This window comes from Miscanthus floridulus, chromosome 8 (assembly GCF_019320115.1).
Source record: "Miscanthus floridulus cultivar M001 chromosome 8, ASM1932011v1, whole genome shotgun sequence".
Taxonomy (NCBI): domain Eukaryota; kingdom Viridiplantae; phylum Streptophyta; class Magnoliopsida; order Poales; family Poaceae; genus Miscanthus; species Miscanthus floridulus.
In genome coordinates, this window is record NC_089587.1 from 125,838,745 (window position 1) to 125,855,659 (window position 16,915).

Genomic DNA, 16,915 nt, shown 5'->3' on the forward strand with positions numbered 1-16,915 from the left:
TTAGTTAATGAACCAATGATGACTGCTAATAAAATCAAATATAAGAACGCACGTTTAGTAATGCTCCTACAGATATAATAAACCCATAAACCAGATAGTCTTGCATATCCTTGGAGTCTTTTCTTTTCTCCTATTGGTAAGTCTTGCTGAGTACAATTGAGTACTCAGGGTTTTATTTCCCCCTGTTACAGGTGACAGGAGGATGCTAGAGCTGACCCTTGTGTGTGGATTCCTCCTGGTGGGCTCAGAGAGGATTCCTTTACACTGCGACCATAGTTTTTATTTATAACTCTCACTAAATATTTTTCTAAATGGAAGTTTTGTAATCTATTGTCATAGTTTATATATCAATGCTTCATCATGTCAGGAATAGATATTTATTTTCGCTGTAACTCTGTTCACATGTTTATATTCCGCTGTTAAATTAAATTGTTCATAACTCTGATAATGTGTTCATATTCCGTTGTTATAAATAATAAATATTATACTCTGATGCTACATGTAAAGTGATGTAAGAAATGATTTAAGAATGTTGTAAGCTTTATTCTCTCATTTGTGATCCTGATGGGAAAATGTGGATTTTCGGGTTCTCCCCTGGGGTGTGCTCGATGGAACCACGTAATTTGGTGTTTCCCCTTGAGTACTTAGTGTCTAATAGAAGACAAATACTCCAAAGAGGCATTAGATTAGGTGGTTCTGCCACACGCGCCAGGGTGGGGGAGAGCCGCCCACTCCCCTACAACACCGCTGCTCTAAGTCCATGGATCTCGCTCGTGCTCCATGGATCTCGCTGGGGTAGAGAAGAGGGCCACCAGATCCACGGGCGTTGAGCACTCCCAGTGGGTGAGGATGTCGGTGTGGGGGCAGGGGCGCCGCCAGGGTAGGGGAAGAAGGAGCCGTCGGGGTAGGGGATGAGGGCGCTGGGGTACAAGAGGAGGACGTTGGGGTGGGGGAGCGCACACGCCGGGGTGGGTGGGGGCACCGCTGCAGGACATGGAGGCAGCCATGGCTGCGTCGGGGTGGAGCAGGGCGCGAGCGCAGAAGAGATATGAATTGGGAGGAGGAAGTGAGGACAACAATGCAGGAGTGAGCGGTGGGAGGCCGTCCGAATGGGATTATTTTGTTTGGGGTCCACTCCTAGGGAGCCGTGTCTAGAAGCAGAGTCACAAACGGACTTCCTGATAGGAGCATTATCGTTTATATAAGGTTGCAGTGTTTCACACTAATTCGACGTGCATATTCTGAGTTAGTCCGTCCACTGCTGTAGGAGAGGAAGTATTTTAAGAGAATCGACGGTTCTTTTTCAAAGGCGGGCAGCCTAATCGCCCTCCATCAAAATTAGTCCTCCTCTGTCAATGTTAATAGACCATTTTTTTGTTGATATGCAATGTTAATAAGCCATTTGTAGGACCGTCTCTATTAATTCGGTGAATAGAGACGTGCATCTTAAAATGTTAAAACCCATCTTTGTAAATGAATTACGAAAGAAACAATTTTGCACTTCCAACAATCAGACATATTATCTTTGAACTCATGTGTTCCAACCCATACTACACTATACACTGATTTGTTCATATTAGCTTTTAAAATTATTTTATTAAATATTTCAGCCCTGAATGATTCCAAATGAAAAAAGTTTCAACTATAAAGTTTTAGAATTTGTCAAGCTTTATAATTTGGTATATATGGGGTGTGTCTCCGTCAGAGTTCAAAAATTTTGAAAATTTGAATCTCAAAATCTGATAATTTTGAAACAAATATCTAGGACTTTAAATATTTTCATATCAAAACTTGTCAACTACAAAGTTTCAAAATGCATTTATAACTACAACTTTGTTATAGATTATGTCAACATCCGAACTGATATAACATGACTATCGAATCAACTTTTATTTCGCATTTTAGTTGATCGTTTCGAGTTACAGAAATTGATCTACACACTTTTTCATATGCATTAACACATAAACATGATACTCATAACATATTTTAGTAAATAATTTACGGTGTAACACCAAGGGTGTTACATATCAATACATGATGTCTATTCTAGCTATGATGCTTTTTACGTACATACTTGGCAAAAAAGCCTCTCTACCGAGGATACCTTGCAGACATCAAGATTTCTTCTTCCATGCTATATCTTCTGCTCCACTCTTGCGTGCTTCGTCTTTCCATTTTCGATGAGCAATTCATCATAACAATGTCATTCTCTTCATTTGTCCCTACATTCATATCAGTTTGGACATACTTCTTGGATACAAGACCTTCGAGTGCATGTTCCACCTGTCGCATTGTGGGCCGGTCCTCGCCATTTAACTTTATACATGATGCTGCAAGTATGGAGACCTCATGTACTTCTTTGCCTCCCTCATGAATGACTTGAGGATCTAGTATTTCGGCCAGATTTTCTGTAGCAAGCAAGTTGACAAAATGGGAAACAAGGCCATCTCCATCGTGGAAAAAATACGAAAATGGTTTCTTCCTTGTTAGTAGTTCCACAAGAATGACACCAAAGCTATACACATCACTTTTCTCTGTAAGGCGTCCTGTGTAGAAGTACATAGGGTCCAAGTATCCAATTGTTCCTTGCACCATCGTTGTTAGTCCTGTTTTATCCATTGGAATGTATCTTGAAGCTCCGAAGTCCGACACCTTGGATGTCATAGTTTCTTCCAAAAGTATGTTACTAGACTTGATATCTCTATGGATAATTGGAATTGAAACTGATGAATGAAGATAGGCAAGAGCACTTGCAGTTTCAGTTGCAATCCTCAACCTAGTGACCCAAGAAAGGGACTTTGGCCCTTCAACATGGAGATGGTCATAGAGCGTTCCATTTGAAATAAATTCGTAAACCAACAATGGAACCTCCGTCTCTAGGCAACATCCAAGAAGTTTCACTACGTTCCTGTGATTAATTTGTGAGAGGATGGCCACCTCATTTATGAACTCATCTATCTCCTTCTGAACAGCTATCTTTGACTTCTTGATGGCAACAACGTGTAGATCCGATAAAATACCTTTGTAGACAGTACCATGCCCTCCACCACCAAGCTCACGAGCTTTATCAAAGTTATTTGTTGCCTTTGCAAGTTCATCTACAGGTATGATCATCTTTTCTGCAATGTCTGCCCTTGGGGATACCAATTGTTGCAACAGTTGTCCACGATTTTGCTTGAAAAACTTTTGCTTCAACATTATTTGCCTCTTATGTTTAATCCTTTGGGTCACGAAGATTCCAGCGAGAACCAGAAGCATAAATCCAGATGCACTGCCAACTCCTATACCGATGCTTATTCCTGTATGTGTGTAGGGTATTAGTATTTAGTAATATTACTCGCTCAATCGATAACAAGAACTTGAAGTCATGGCATCCAATATTTGGACTACAAGGCTTTCTATCTTAGAAGGAAATGAAATCAAATTAAAACACCAAGTGCAACCATGACTATTTAAGGGACATATACAATGCAAGTCTTATCGCTGCTCTAAAAGTCTTATACTCTTATTTGACCTCAAAGTATCTGCATATTTTTTTTTCCTAACATCTTTAGATTCTACTCTCTCTGTTCCAAAAAAAATATATGTTTTAGAATTCAAATTTTGTTCCAAAACAATTTATGTTTTAGCTCTTGGAATTACGTTAGTTGGGCCATATCAGCTTCAGATTGTGGTCTTCATGGTTCCGTGCATTTCTTTTAGTTAGCAGCTTATTCCTTAATTAGCACGTATTACCTTTAATAAGTAGGGGTACATATGCATAATTTGAGCACTAATCTATCCTAAAATCCTAAAACGTATTGTTTTTTGGGATGGAGTGAGCATATTGTAATACTTGAGTGCCAGTGTGCACTGTGCAGTGAGAATTAAAACCTTATCCACCTCATCTAAGCTCAAATAACAAAGAAGCTTGATCAATAGTTGTAACCTCAAAAAGTTAGAAATGTAACAAGAACATATTTTGCATTATGGTACAAGACTACGACCTTGCGTGGGTCATTCAGCCAGTTGATACAAGAGTTGAATCAAAATGTAATTTCCGTGACAACGTGTCTTGAAATATATGGAATAATATGATGAAACAGAAAAATCTTGTAGACCACAAGTTCGAAAGGCAATTACATCTTGGAGAACTGTATACCTTTAGTCTGTGCTCTTGGAGTCTAGCCAAAAGAAGAAAAAGATCTATGTTTATCTTTAAAAAGTCCAAGTTACTCCGTCAAAATATGGCCTATGTCTGTGTAACCCTAAACTAATATTTGATTCGACTTACTCGCTCAACTATTCTAGAGATGGTTCAATTTACCCATTAACAAGACTTCATTTTTTTATTTCTCCACATCCAAGTTGAGTTATAATTCTAAAATTTGTAAGGTGATAGAAGACATCATAACACATTTTTAAAAATACATTATGAACTTTTCATCGTTATGTTTCATACAATTTTATATTTCTATTGTCAAACTTTCAATTATTGTTAGATGTCTTCACCTATCAAAATAATGACAAACAGCTATGATGTATTTTGTTCACAAAAATTATGGTGCCACCTATCATCTCATAAAATTTGAAATTAAAAATCAGCTTGAACATGGAGAAGCAAAAAGCCCAAATCCTATTAAAGGGTAAACTAGACCAACTGAAATAGTTTGAGGGAGTAAACCAAACCAAATGTTAGTTTAGGGTTATTTGAACATAGGTCAAACTTGGGTAGTAATTTACATGTTTTTTTTCTTATCACTATTATATTTCTTTGATGAAATTATCATTATTATATTATTTGTAGAATGAAAACATTTCAAACACTGTATTAGTAATAAACATTTCAAACACTATTATATTATTATGTAAATATGTATTGTGGCATTTTCCTACTGTATTCCTAAACAAAAATAACAAATACATAAGAACATCTCCAAAGCTACTTAAAACACTTGTCAAATCATAGATTATACCAAGTGCCCAAATTTAATAGGGAACTATTTTTTTTCCTTTCTCTACCACCTCCAATCAGCCCACCGCCCAGCCGTCCACCCACCGCTGCTGCTGCCTAGCTAGCCGTAGAAGCCTCCTAGCTGTCTGGGCGGACGAGCATGGCAGAGTGCCGGCAACTATGGACAGAGGCGGCATCTAGAGGTACCCCGGCTAGGGCACAATAATAAACTAGGTGAGAGGAGGGCTGGGAGGCATGAGGAGAGACTTATCGACCACTTATTTAGGGAGTTGAGATACAAAACTGTTGGACGGTCGTTTTTTTCTGTTTGCAAAAAATGCTCGCCCATTGAAAACAAATGTGTATGGAAGGCAATCCATCACTAAACCCGGTCAAAGTAGTTAAGGAAGAGCATATGGGGTACTAATGTACTACCAATGAAGTTAAAAGAAGATGAAACGTACTAACCTGTAGCTGAGGACTTGATGCAGCCATCTCTCACGGTGTAGTTGCCATGGGTTCCTCGAGGGCACTGGCATTTGTAACCTCCAATTGTGTTGATACACTCGCCGAAGCACCAATGGTCTTGTGGCCGCTCACATTCATTGATATCTATGATTAACATAATTTGATTATTCCAACGTTAGTACATAACACATACATTTTCATGGAAACAAATGCCGTCTACTCCAAATATATGTCTTCTTAATTAGGCATTCACACGCTACAACAAATTCAAGTCATTTGCACAATATCAGAAATGATTTTTTTATTTTACTTTCTAGTTTTTTCTTGCATGATAAGTAAATTCACTAATTTTATATCCATTTTTTTCCTAATAAATGTAACATCTCTCTAATAATTTGATTATTAACAGCATACATTTGATTTGTAACATGGTCATTTCCTATAGCCTTTTAGAGCATCTACAACAGTATCTAAAAAAATTACTCCCAAAAGCAGGTTTTCCAACCTTTGCAAAATATATTGGGAGACACAAAAAAAAGGTACAACTCCAACAGTTTCCAAAATCATGTGCCTAAAAGATAGAAGGGAATTTTACATCAGGGATCCTAAACTATTTCTAAATCACACTAACCACTTTTTTACGTTATTTCCCTCTTATACATTTGCATCAGGAACTGTGTCCTACTTTTTTTTCTTCCCTACGTCCTTCCACCTCCAGATTGGCGCGACGATACGTGCGTAACTTTACGCGTGTGGAGGTGGTTTTTTCCAAGTGCCAAAAGATTGGGAGGTGGGTTTGGGAGTTGTTGGAGATGAGTTTTTTCCAATCTTGCCAAAATTCCTGGATTGGGAGACTATTTTAGGTATTCTTGGAGATGCTCTTACTATTTTATAATAATTTATTATATTTGGTAAAAAAAATTGGTGAGAGAATCCCCCTTGCATCTGTTGCATCTGTTACTAAGAGGAAGAACATGGAGGGATTGTACCCCCCATAGGAGACCACAGACATGGTAGATGCGACAACCAAGGGTACCATTGATAGGACCATGCTTCTGTCCATGGGTACAATGATCGGAATCCCTACTCACTAAGCTATGGAGAAAGCCATGGTCTAGAGGGTCCAACTGAAAGACCAAAGAACAGAGCTGAACGCCTTGGTGATGTCTAGCTTCAAGAGTAGTTTGGGTGACCACTGTTGTAGAGGGATTCAAATGTCCTCTACATGTATATGAAATTGTCTTGGATGAATTGGCCCTTCTTGAAGAAACTATAATGGAGGTTATGGATGATACGACCAATGTGTACTACCAAGATGTGCATATCTAGCCCCCTAGAGAAAGGGTGGGCTAAGACCATAGAGTGTGAGTATCACTTAGGTATACTTGATACATAAGACATAGATTGACTATATCCTTAATATCATGGAGACCTTGTAACCAATTGGAAAACATATCTACTAACAATCGAGGACAATAGAGCTTGGTAACCCTACTGGCTAGCTCCCAATGGGGTATCCAATCATTCACCATGTATATTGGGCACAAGCAATAAATCCACCAAAACATGACATAGGGTATTATGTCCTCATGACGCCCAAAACCTGTATAAACTATCATGTATTGTGCCACCATCTAACTCTACCTCACACAAAATGCCCCTTAACCATATTGCCAGTGACAAAACACCAACAATTGATGTGCAAAATAGGAGGTTGTGTGTGTAGATCGAGCTATGAAAGCTAGATGGGTCGTCGTCGACTTTTCTCTAAGCTAGGTTTTTTGCATTTGGAGACTAGACTTCATTGCCATCAAGGCAAACAACCTTACCCTTGTGGCCACCTTCACCAAAGACTAAACCTTCCACTTTAGAAAACTAGACTTGATCATCGACAAGAAGTTTAGCAAACCTCACCTCCATGACTCAATGCACAACTAGCCGACATGGGCTCTACCATGTTCCCCACTTGGAAGTTCATTTGGGCTGCAGAACTTGGCTTCCACTGTCCATGAAATCACGCCCAAAAAATGGATATGCACCCCATACATAGGTCTTCAATCAATTTTATGTCTCTTGACTAGTCAGCGTGTTTAATAAGTTGCGACTGCCTATCCTCAAATACGGATTGGATGTGGACAATAGCACGGACATCTATTCCCCCTTTTGGTGCTCTTTATCCTAACAAGAGGAAACTTCAGAAGTTCAGTACTAGAGAGAGGTAGAAGTCAAACACAACCAGCTCCTGGCCAGGCAAGAGCAGCTATACGCTAAATGTTGATGTCCGCCAAATGAACAAGTTTGCTCGAATGCTAGGCGGTAGGAATGGAATGGGCCAGGTTGACCCATTGAGTAGTTTATCCGATTCATAAAAGTAAGGCCAATGGCTCACATGGGCCGGCCTCAAAGCCTAAAATAGGTCAATAGGGCCAAAACCTATTGACTCAATCGGTAACATGATGGGTTGATCTAATCATTACATACAACCTTTTTTTAAATTTATTGGTCTTCTTCTTTTTTCAGAATAAGCACTAAGAGACTATGACCTATGATAGCACAAAATATTTGGTTCGACTAATTCTATCCATTGAGACAGGAAAGTCATAGTCTTTAAGTGAAATGGGTTGACCCATGAACCTTAAAATTTACCTCGAAGCCACGGGGCTGGGTTCAAAGCCAGGACGGGTCTAAAGCAAAGGCTGTAGGTCAACCCATTTCCATCCCTAGCGGAATCAAGACCTTTATCGTGGCAGGGCCAATGGGGTTCTCATGGACACTATCTGGCTGTCTAAAAAAGACCCGGCCGGCTAAACAATATCACCACACGGACTGACTACGGGCAAGGAAGGAAAGGCCGATTGCTTGAAATCTTCTGATGAGTCCTTTTTTGTCTGATCGAGTATTGTTGCACTACTGCCAAACATACAACTGGCTCAATTGTCAGATTCTCTTCTTCATCTCTCAAAATCTAATAATTAGTTTGGAGCTCCTGCATAATTAGTTCATATGAGACCCTGCAATGCTTCAACTATGTCTAATAATTAGTTTGGAGCCGTATAGAATGCGTGCACACCCGCAAAAAGGCATGTAGCCTACTGGTTGCAAGAGCCTCAGTAGCACCTCATGTCCTAGGTTCGACTTTCCATGTGAGTGATTTTTCTATGATTTAACGGCGTTATACTTTCAGTGGTAGGCAACACTTCCGTCGACAGTGAGACATCTGTGGTGACTTTGTCAATCTCGAGGATTTGTCGGCCTAGTCATCGAAGATGCTTATAAAGGTAAGGTTTGTGTGCGTGCGTTAATAGGGATGAGTGTGTAGGATTTAACGGCGTTATGCTTTCAGTGGTAGCTTATAAAGGTAGGGTTTGTGTTCATGCGTTTATAGGGGTGAGTATGTGCGCATTGTGAGTGTCTGCGTTATACTATATGTAATTCGTAAAAAAATGCATGCACACCTAGCATGTTGTGCATGGTGAGTACTACTTTGATTCTTGGCAGATTCAGGCTAGGGTATATATTATTACCTCTAGTGGTGCTAAGGGTTTGGTTGTTTGAGATGTAGGTTTTGGTATTTTGACTTAAAAGCTGGCTTTTTGGCATTTGGCTTTTAATTAGGTATTGATTTTTTGTTATTAGCTTTTCAGCACACCAAAAATTAGAAAAGTTATTCTCAATGTGCTTTTCAACTTTGAGTTTATTTTCTCAGAAGCGAGCTTTTGAGCTTTTTAAAAACCAACTCGATGACTAAGAGGTTTATTTCAGCTTCTAACTTTTGGTAGAAAAAAGCCAGATGCAAGATGAAATAAACAGACCCCAATAGTATCTCAGCAGTACCCCAATACATCCTCTTATCTCTATAAAACTATTATATTAGGGATAGCTATGTTTTTTTCTTGCTCCGGTAGTTTCTCAATACCTCTCCTTGTTTTCTGTGGCCACTAATATTTTTCTCATCTCCCCTCAAATAAAGGGGAATTATATTGCCCCAATAGCTTGGAGACCACTCTAACTACCATTTTTGAACTATCTTTTCACCCGCACACCTGTGGGACCTATCTTGCACATGGGTATTAGAGGAGATATATTGGGTTAATATTGTAGCAACTTTCCTAATATTTAAAAAGCAATAGTAATAAGTTATTAGAAAGCCGATGGAGATCTCGATCTCCAATAGCAAGTATAGTAACAAGCTTAAAGCTGATTAAATGTTAAGGTGGAGGAGAAAAGGGAGAAGAGAGAGGAGAAGCGGGCTGTAAGCTTATAGCCGGCTTGGGCACAACAACCAAGAAACTCTATGAGAGAGACAATTAGGCTATGTATTAATAGTGAAGAGCTAACTACTATATGAGTAGATTAAAAGAAAACTTAAAAGTCTTAGAGCAGGTTCAATAAGCTTGGTTTTAAGCCAAGCCATGTCATCTAGAGACAAGCTTTGCAGACAAATGATACAACAATTTGTCTCCTCTTACGGTTAAAATATTCCTTCTTTTATTAAGTGGGTCCTACATGTCACTATTTTTTCTTTACATGTTCATCCCTATCCTCTTTCTTCTTGGCAAGTTCCTGGTGGATGAACACGCCGAGCAAGCTCACCGTTGGCTGGAGGCCACCGCTCACTTGCCCAAGAACCGACGAACACATCGCCGGCTCGCTCTCAGGTACCGAGCTCGCTGGCAGCCATGGTCACGAGCTCGTATGCCCTGGCCCCTTCACCTCGCTATGCCTGTCTTGGCTCGCACACGGTCGCCGCGGCGTCGGCGGCTGGAGCAGCAGCCAGCAGCCGCCAGAGGCACAGCGAGTCGCGCAGATGGAGGTACCGGCGCACAAAACCTGCAAGCGGCGGCCTGCAGGCGTCGCGAAGCCGACCCTGTGGGCGGCCGACGGCGGCGCGAAGCTGGCCAGTGGCGGGCGAGCGACGAGCTGTGTCGCGGACAACGACGGCCGGCGAGCCTACGGCCTGCGCGCGGCTGCCATTCATTCTAGAGTACGGGTCACGGAAGTGGTGGCGGGCCCGCAAAACTCGGGAACAGGGCTAGCGCTCGGCGGCAGATCTTGCTACAAGCAGCTCGGTTATTCGGTTTTCTCTCTCATCCACGTGGCTTGGCTATAACACAAACTGAGATGTCTCATCGTACCTGCTCTTATATTAGCCTTCCTTAAAGGCCTTATTTAGTTCTACTCCCTCCGTCTCAATTTATTTGTCGTTTTCGGTGTCCGTGCCATGAATTTGACTCAATTTGTATAAAATATGTGCAACATTTGTGTCTCTAAATAAATTTATTAAAAAACTAGATTCAAAGATCTTTCCAATGATGCTAATTATGTATCATAAATAATAATATTTTTTAATATATATTTTGTTAAAGTTGTTTCTCGGGAAGCGAGAACGACAGATATTCTGGGACGGAGGGAGTACTCCTTCCGTATAGGATTTAGAAGTCGTTTAGGACATGATTGTGCTTACCAAGGAGTGATTAATTAGGGGATATTTTTCCCTATATGCCCCTATTAAATAGGGTTACGGGTGCATTTGATACAAGAAAGTTTCTTAGCTCGGACGGTTAGTGCATCGAGCTGTGAGTCCAGCGTCTTGAGTTCGAAACTCGACGAGGGCGCCTTTTTTTTTTTTGCTGTGGCCATGATTTTCCAATTTGCATGGCACTATTTGCTACGTGGCGCTTGCGCTTTGGCTGCATGTTCGGTTTTTTTCGCGTTTGCGGCTGGGCGTGGCGCTTGCGGCTGGGCAGTTTTCGCCGTTCGCACTGCGCTCCGGCGTTCGATTTTGCCGTTCGCACTGCGCTCCAGCGTTTGATTTTCGCCGTTGGCGCCAGTTCAGCCGCGATGAGGCGCGTTTAGCCTTGTTAGTTTGGTTCATTTTTTTGCGTTTAAGTGCACTGGCGCTCGTTTTTTCCACTGCGCGCGCGCTCAGCAGGTCCGACGCTTCAAGTGTTCAGCAGGTCCTTGGTTGATCTATTTAAGTGCTCAGCAGGTCCGACGCTTCAAGTGCTTCATCCTCCCTTGCCTTCCTTGCTTGCTTAAACGACATGGCTTACCTCTTCTCCTCTGCAATAGCTAATCCATTCGATTTGAACGTTCATGTAGAAGAAGATGACGACGACAATCTTCCATTCGATCTCAATGAAGCAATATTGGAGGATCACACCACATATGGTAATGTACTCCGTTCGTTTGTTCTTTTTTTTATATATTCAAAGCAACAACGTGTGCTAATGTTTCTCATTTTCTTTATTCTTTTTTGGATAGGGTTTGATTTGAACTTGCCACTAGACGAGTTTGGTGCGGTTGATTTCGATTATCTACAAAACCTGCCCGGTAAGGTTTATAAATGAGTTTGTTTTTTTTCCTATAGCTACAACATGTTGTGTCTAAGTATTGCATGAATACGCTTGTTTTTTTTCCCTATAGCTAGAACATGCCGTGACTAATTATAACTATGAATGTGGTTGTTTTTTTTCCTATAAATAGAACATGCCGTGGCTAAGCATATTATATATGAATGTGCTTTTTTCCCCTATGAATAGAACATGCAGTGCCTATTAATAGAACATGCCGTGTCAACTAATGTTTTTTTTAACAGAACATGATGTGGAGGCTCCCGTTGAAGAACAAGTTGAAGAACCCCACCGAAGGAAAGAAATGTCTGAAGAGCTCCGAAAACAAGTTTATCAGGCTTTGTTGGCTAGAAGCAACAATGGGAAATTAGGCAAGAAAGATACTGCATTTGTTGCTGCTCAATTTGGTATTCATATTCGGTCAGTTCAGCGATTATGGAAGCGAGGTAAAATACAACTTGCAAACTCAGTTCCGGTTGTGGTTTCTAGTTTAAAGAAGGGTAAAGTTGGTCGTAAGATAATCCCTGTTGATTTGGAAGCATTGCGAAACATTCCTCTAAAGGAAAGAATGACTATAGAGGATGTGTGCATGAAACTAAACATGAGCAAATGGAAGATTCAAAAGTATTTGAAAAAAGGTTTGCTTAGGCGCCACTCTAGTAGCATCAAACCATATCTCACTGAAGCTAACAAGAGGTCTAGGTTAAAGTGGTGTGTTGACATGACTAAGAGGGATTTGCTTGATGATCCAAGGTTTAAGGATTTGTTTGACTTTGTGTTCATTGATGAAAAATAGTTCTACCTATCTCAGAAATCTGAAAAATATTATTTGCTTCCCGAAGAAGATGATCCCCATCGGACTTGTAAGAACAAGAATTACATCCCTAGGCTCATGTTCTTGTGTGTTTGTGCTCGGCCAAGGTTAGGGATGGGAATTGTATTTTTGATGGAAGACTTGGTTGTTTTCCACTTGTTACTTATGAACCGGCTATGAGAGGTAATGAGAGAACCGGCCGTGTCCGTGGAGACTTGGTTATGAAGCCCATAACTTCGATCACTAGAGACGTGATTAGAGATTTTATGATCAACCAAGTGTTGCCTGCCATTCGAGATAAATGGCCAAGAGAAGATGTGGGCAAACCAATCTTCATTCAACAGGATAATGCACCTTCCCACTTAAAATTGGATGATCCGCTTTTTTGTGAGGCTGCTAAGCAAGAAGGATTTGATATTCGCCTAATTTGTCAACCACCCAACTCTCCGGATTTCAACATTCTTGATTTGGGTTTTTTTCGAGCTATTCAAGCAATTCAATACAAGAAGAATGCAAAAACAATAGAAGCTCTAGTTCCAGCAGTACAAGAGGTAATTTGATCAAATTGTTTACACATGTTTCAATGTTTTCTTCAACAATAAATTTGCTCATTCATTCATTTCTTGCACAATTGTTTTGTAGGCATTCTTGGAGTACTCGGCACATAAAGCAAACCGAATGTTTGTAACGCTACAAAGTGTTTTGATGGAAGCTATGAAGGTGAAAGGATGCAACAAGTTCAAGATTCCTCACATGAAAAAAGAAACATTAGAAAGAGAAGATCGGCTGCCATCTTCTATCCCTTGTGATCCATCTTTGCTAGATGAAGCCGAGGCTACTCTTGCTGCATGAAACAATTAGATTGATGCTAGTTAGCTTAATTAGTAGAGACGTTATTGTAACAATTAATTAGAACTTCAGCTAGTTATCTTACCGATGCTTTGGCGTCATCCTTCTTGGCAGCGAGCTCACGCTGATTATCTTTCCTTCCCGGCAGCAGCTCCTTGTAACAGTTAATGAAAAGCTCACAGTCGAACTCGTCGAGGCCGTGAAGCATGGCGTGGATTATGTAATCCGCATGGATGAGACCGCAGCGAGAGCATGGCCACAACCGTGAGTGCGCACGATTCCATGCTTGGCGGTCCTCATGGACGAGATGACAGCGAGCGCAAAGAAAAGAGCCCGGCGGCAAGGAATCCGGCACCACCTCCATCTCCGAGTCCGGCGCGAGCTCCATCTCCGAGTCCGGCGTGATGGAGTCCGGCACCACCTCCATCTCCGAGTCCAGCGTGAGCTCCATCTCCGAGTTCGGCGTGATGGAGTCCGGCACCACCTCCATCTCCGAGTCCGGCGCGAGCTCCATGTCCGAGACCGGCGCCAACTCCATCTCTGAGGACTCCGACGCGAGCTCCATCTCCATGTCCGAGCAGGCGCGGCGGCGAGGCGAGCGCGCGCGGCGAGGCGAGCGGGCACAGCGGCGAGGCGAGCGGGCACGACGGCGAGGCGAGCAGGCGCGGCTGCGAGGCGAGCGAGCGAGATGCCGAGGGCCACAGCGCTAACGAGGGTCAAAATGGTTTTGGAAACCGAGGGTCGCGGCGTGCATTAACTCAAAACGGATTTGGAAACCGATGCGTCAGGGGCAAAGCCGTCTCCTTTGGCCAGCGCGGGGACGAACGACTTGTAATGTGCAACTCGAACGAACGCCCAGAACGACCTCTAAATCCTATACGGAGGGAGTAGGTCGTAAAGTTTTGAGGTATCGTATAAACCGCGAAACGAATTTATTAAGTCTAATTAATCTGTTATTAGTACATGTATTACTATAGTACTTTATTATTAAATCATTGACTAATTAGGTTTAAAAGATTCGTCTCGCAAAGTAGTCATAATCTGTATAATTAGTTATTTTGTTAATTTATATTTAATACTTTATGTATATATCAAAATATTCGAAGGAATAGGATGTAAACATTTAGAGAGAAACTAAACCAACCCTAAATTTGCTAGCCCACGCGCACGTCTGAGCCTTACCTGCTGCGAGCCACCGTACCGACGACGACTTAAGTTAATGTGCCTAATAATGCAAGTCCACTACTCCCGTCGTTTCACTCGGTCTAGGTGGACCTGGATTCTATTCCTATGCATGACCCAGTTGCATATCCAAGGATATAATTAATAAGTTCGGCGAATTTCAAGGACAATTAGTTTACTGTCATATATATCTAGCTAGACTCTAGTGGCAGTCATTCGGACGTTTTCCTTCCGAGTTGACAAAGCAGCCTCAGACAAGGTCATGGAGTTCAGTAAAAGATAGATATTGATTCACAAATCAGTTTCAGATAACGTCATGGTCTTGAATCACGAAGCAGCTTCGGACAACGTCATACATTTACTAAAAGATACGCTCTCCATATTGGTAATTCAAGTTGTTTTGGACAGCAATACGGTCTCCAAAACGTAACTTTGATTTCTTATTTTTATAAACAAATATTTATTAGAAAGTGATATATGTCTATTGTTGTGAAAGTCCCTTTTAAGACAAATCTATTCATATGGTTTTTACATTTTCAAACTCAACAACTTAAAAGTTATTCATAATTTATATTCCTAATGTTTGATCCAAGCATTGTCCAAAACGACTTGAATTACCGTATGGAGGGAGTACTAGATCTTGATTGTCACAATCAATTTAATTATAGAATCAAAATCTATTTTCAATAGAAGCAAACTATCTTTTTTGAATAGAAGATATAAAAAAGTTGAAATAAATGTTGTATGATTCAAGTATGGCTATAAACTTGGTAGCCAGCACCACAGGATTGGCACCATAAAAAAGGCCATCGTCAAGCACGGATGATTCGGGCACAAAAAACGTTTTATGATGAAGGATTATTAGAGACCATTCCATGTGAGAACAAAAAAAAGCTATTGATTGAAACTAACTGTGAAGATATTCAGTAATCACTGAAAATTTCATGTAGAAACCATTTGTGGAAACCACCATCAGGCACATTAGTAGTAGAGAGCTGGAGTAACATGTAACTAACCTTGGCATCCATGGGCGAGATAAGGATTGCCGTCGTAACCTTGTTGGCACTGGCACGTATAGCCCAAGTTTCCGGCCGCGCACACGCTGTGGTCGCTCTTGCAGAGCACGCGGTCTGCGTCGGCGGAGCATGCCGTAGTGGCGTTGGCCGGCAAGTTGGGCAGCGGTGGAAGGCCCTGCCTGACCCCCCACAGGAGGACAAGGGGCACCTCGAGCGCCGCCCTCGGCGGGCTCTGCTTCACGCTCAGCAGCTGGTCGGCCAGCGGCCTCTGGTCGAACCAGCCCTCCTCCGCCACGAACACGTGGGTCGGCAGGAACGTCAGCGCCTCGCTGTGGTTCCCGGCGTCCAGCCACCTGAGGCGAACCTGCGTGGGGGAGCTGTGGTAGTTGATGGGCGCCTGGCAGCACGCCATGCCGGAGCAGTACTTGCTGCCCGCCCCCGTCTGCCCGACGCTGTCCACCTTCTTGTTGCGGAACGAGCAAAAGGACGCGCAGCCGCTGATGATGCCCGACCTGCCGGGCCCGACGCCGAGGTCCTCCACCAGCGTCGCCACCAGGTTGCACCCGGAGAGCACCAGCTCGTTGCCGTTGGACAGCATGTAGCCGTGGTTCATGAAGCTGCCGCCGAAGGAGACGTTCCGGTCTGAGGTGATGCTGGCGCTGTCGATGATGGAGCCGCTGCGCACCACGCGCACCGTGGCGTTCCGGAGGGAGATCTCGGCGACACGGAGCGTGCCGTCGCCCAGGAGCAGCTGGCCGCTGCTCCGGTCGCAGGTCAGGTTGAACCCCGGCCAGTAGCAGCGCGGCGGCCCGAAGCCGAAAGGGTACGGCACGCTCACGCCCCCGCAGCTGGTGTTGCAGTCGGCCAGCCCTATCGGCGCTGCTGGTGCTGGAGACTCTGCCGCGGCCGCCGCGATCGCTAACACCACCGCGAATGCTGCTGAGCCTATGGCCATTGAGTGTTGTTTGTTCACTGGAGCACTTCACTTACTCACCACTGCTATTGCCTAATCCTTGCTGCACCTTCTGTTTATATAACGGTAGTGGTAGCGCCTGGATATTCGCACGCTGTATTCCATATCGCGCTCCACGCAGGGCCCGCGTCGCCCGAGCGACAAGAGGGGAAAGGTGCACGGTGCCTCCGATTCGGAAGGACCCGGCTGCGGCGTCGAATGGATGCCCTAAGACGATGCAGCAGAAGGTGTGGGGAGGAGAGATGCAACACTCGATCTACTTTTGAAACATCCAAATACAACAACTGCAACATACGTCTGAAGGCAGTTGAAACACTTGAAACATGC

At 42.8% G+C, this 16,915-nt stretch overlaps 2 protein-coding genes across 2 annotated transcripts; both read right to left on the reverse strand.

Moving 5' to 3' along the window:
- Positions 1-1,981: 1,981 nt before the first annotated feature.
- On the reverse strand, positions 1,982-16,592 carry LOC136473493 (wall-associated receptor kinase 2-like). Its single transcript, XM_066471132.1, has 3 exons — positions 15,616-16,592; positions 5,402-5,545; positions 1,982-3,299 (listed from the first exon to the last, which is right to left on the reverse strand). The coding sequence occupies exons 1-3, from the start codon at positions 16,568-16,570 to the stop codon at positions 2,092-2,094; spliced, it is 2,307 nt and encodes a 768-aa protein (XP_066327229.1). The 5' UTR covers positions 16,571-16,592; the 3' UTR covers positions 1,982-2,091.
- On the reverse strand, positions 13,285-14,064 carry LOC136473494 (uncharacterized). Its single transcript, XM_066471133.1, has 2 exons — positions 13,503-14,064; positions 13,285-13,412 (listed from the first exon to the last, which is right to left on the reverse strand). Exons 1-2 carry the CDS (start codon positions 13,986-13,988, stop codon positions 13,404-13,406), a joined length of 495 nt encoding a protein of 164 aa, XP_066327230.1. The 5' UTR covers positions 13,989-14,064; the 3' UTR covers positions 13,285-13,403.
- Positions 16,593-16,915: the final 323 nt, after the last annotated feature.

What these genes read in the sequence shown, in the direction of transcription:
- LOC136473494 (XM_066471133.1), bottom strand. Translation starts at nt 13,988, where the DNA reads ATGGAGATGGAGCTCGCGTCGGAGTCCTCAGAGATGGAGTTGGCGCCG.
- LOC136473493 (XM_066471132.1), bottom strand. Translation starts at nt 16,570, where the DNA reads ATGGCCATAGGCTCAGCAGCATTCGCGGTGGTGTTAGCGATCGCGGCG. An exon ending in TCTCGCCCATGGATGCCAAG is followed by an intron (nt 5,546 to 15,615) that starts GTTAGTTACATG and finishes TGTTAATCATAG; the next exon opens with ATATCAATGAATGTGAGCGG. An exon ending in CATCAAGTCCTCAGCTACAG is followed by an intron (nt 3,300 to 5,401) that starts GTTAGTACGTTT and finishes ACACACATACAG; the next exon opens with GAATAAGCATCGGTATAGGA.